Source organism: Cornus florida, unplaced genomic scaffold, assembly GCF_030987335.1.
Source record: "Cornus florida cultivar Cherokee Brave unplaced genomic scaffold, ASM3098733v1 CherokeeBrave_3.0.0_Hap2_Chr01, whole genome shotgun sequence".
Taxonomy (NCBI): domain Eukaryota; kingdom Viridiplantae; phylum Streptophyta; class Magnoliopsida; order Cornales; family Cornaceae; genus Cornus; species Cornus florida.
In genome coordinates this window covers 110,912,586-110,914,170 of record NW_026775571.1, presented here as the reverse complement: position 1 = coordinate 110,914,170, position 1,585 = coordinate 110,912,586, and the positions used below count along the sequence as shown (strand labels likewise).

Genomic DNA, 1,585 nt, shown 5'->3' with positions numbered 1-1,585 from the left:
GCCGCGAAATCAACAGCCGGGGCTCTCTTCGCTCGAATTATGATTTTAGAGAACTGGGCCCGTTTGCGGAAGAGGTCATCCGTAAATATAGCCGGCGCTTTGATCCTGAGAAATTAGAGAAAAAACATTCATCTCTTTCCTGGCTTTCACTGAGCTTTCGAAAGAGGATAGCCACGTTCTCAGGCGAAACGCGATATTGAACTCAATCTTCACAATTTCGAAGCCCGATAATGAATAAGAGGCTTCTATCAATATCATGTCGCCCAAGGGAACCTCCTCTTTCTAGCTAAAAAGGGCGCAGAATTTCTCTTTCTTCTTTCTTTTCTTTTTTCTGGTATGCCGCTCCGCGAGCAAGGAGCGAAAGAACCAAGTGGGCTGTGGTGATGTCAGAATTTGCACCTATTTGTATCTATTTAGTGATCAGTCCGCTAGTTTCTATGATCCCACTCGGTGTTCCTTTTCCATTTGCTGTAAATAGTTCGACCTATCCAGAGAAATTGTCGGCCTACGAATGTGGTTTCGATCCTTCCGGTGATGCCAGAAGTCGTTTTGATATACGATTTTATCTTGTTTCTATTTTATTTATTATCCTTGATCCAGAAGTCACCTTTTCCTTTCCTTGGGCAGTACCTCTCAACAAGATTGATCCGTTAGGATCTTGGTCCATGATGGCCTTTTTATTGATTTTGACGATTGGATCTCTATATGAATGGAAAAGGGGTGCTTCGGATTGGGAAACCACTAGTGAGAGGGCAAAAACATGGGGAAGGACAAAGGAAAGAGCGGATGCCTACATTAAATCAATTAATTCGTCATGGTAGAAAAGAAAAACGGTGCACGGACCGTACTAGAGTTTCGGATCAATGCCCCCAGAAAGAACCATTTGAGTATGCAACTTTTGATGTGGCTTCATATCGATACTGCAATGGACCATCATGACTTGCTACTAGAATCAAAAGTAATTTTGATATAAATGTTATATCAAAATTTTGAACTTTCACTTCTTTCTTTGATTTTGCTTTCCCTTTGATAGCACTGGTCTCTCACTTTCTTTTGAAGTGGCGCTATGAAATGAAAGTTTATTGGAAGTGGAACATTCAGAAAGGCGGGCTTAATCTGTTCGAAAAGTAAGGTGTATTAAAAAGCCAAAAAGTGGACAGTTTGGATGAAATGATGCCTTTTATTATACGTAAGGCTTAGGAGAGAAAACGTAGGTGGAAAGCTTTGTAAAGCAGCTTTCGCTAAAGCTTTTTGCTAAGTCCTCCTAGTCAGACTCCGGCGCCGGGGCCATTCTATTATCTCTGAGGTATGTGGGGGTGGAACAGAGGCTTTCAGGGCCGAGGCACCAAAGAATGAAATTCCGATTGGGAAGTTGAGCTCAGTGATGCTAGTTCAGAGGTGAATGTGAGTTAGCTCCAAGGTCCTTGGTGACAACGGAGATGATGAAAGGAATTGAACTTGGGTTAAGGCGAGTTCCTCTTCTTAGCATTTGGGAAAACTGGAAAACAGATTACCACATTCCCTGACCGTTAACAGTCAGCTAACTCCATTCCCTGAAGATAAAGTAGTGGATGAGGGAGATACG

General features: G+C 42.5%; 1 protein-coding gene across 1 annotated transcript; it reads left to right on the top strand.

The window, feature by feature from the left end:
• The first annotated feature begins 306 nt into the window (after window positions 1–306).
• On the top strand, window positions 307–821 carry LOC132280800 (NADH-ubiquinone oxidoreductase chain 3-like). Its single transcript, XM_059782557.1, has one exon. The coding sequence runs from the start codon at window positions 384–386 to the stop codon at window positions 819–821; it is 438 nt and encodes a 145-aa protein (XP_059638540.1). The 5' UTR covers window positions 307–383.
• The last annotated feature ends 764 nt before the right edge of the window (window positions 822–1,585 follow it).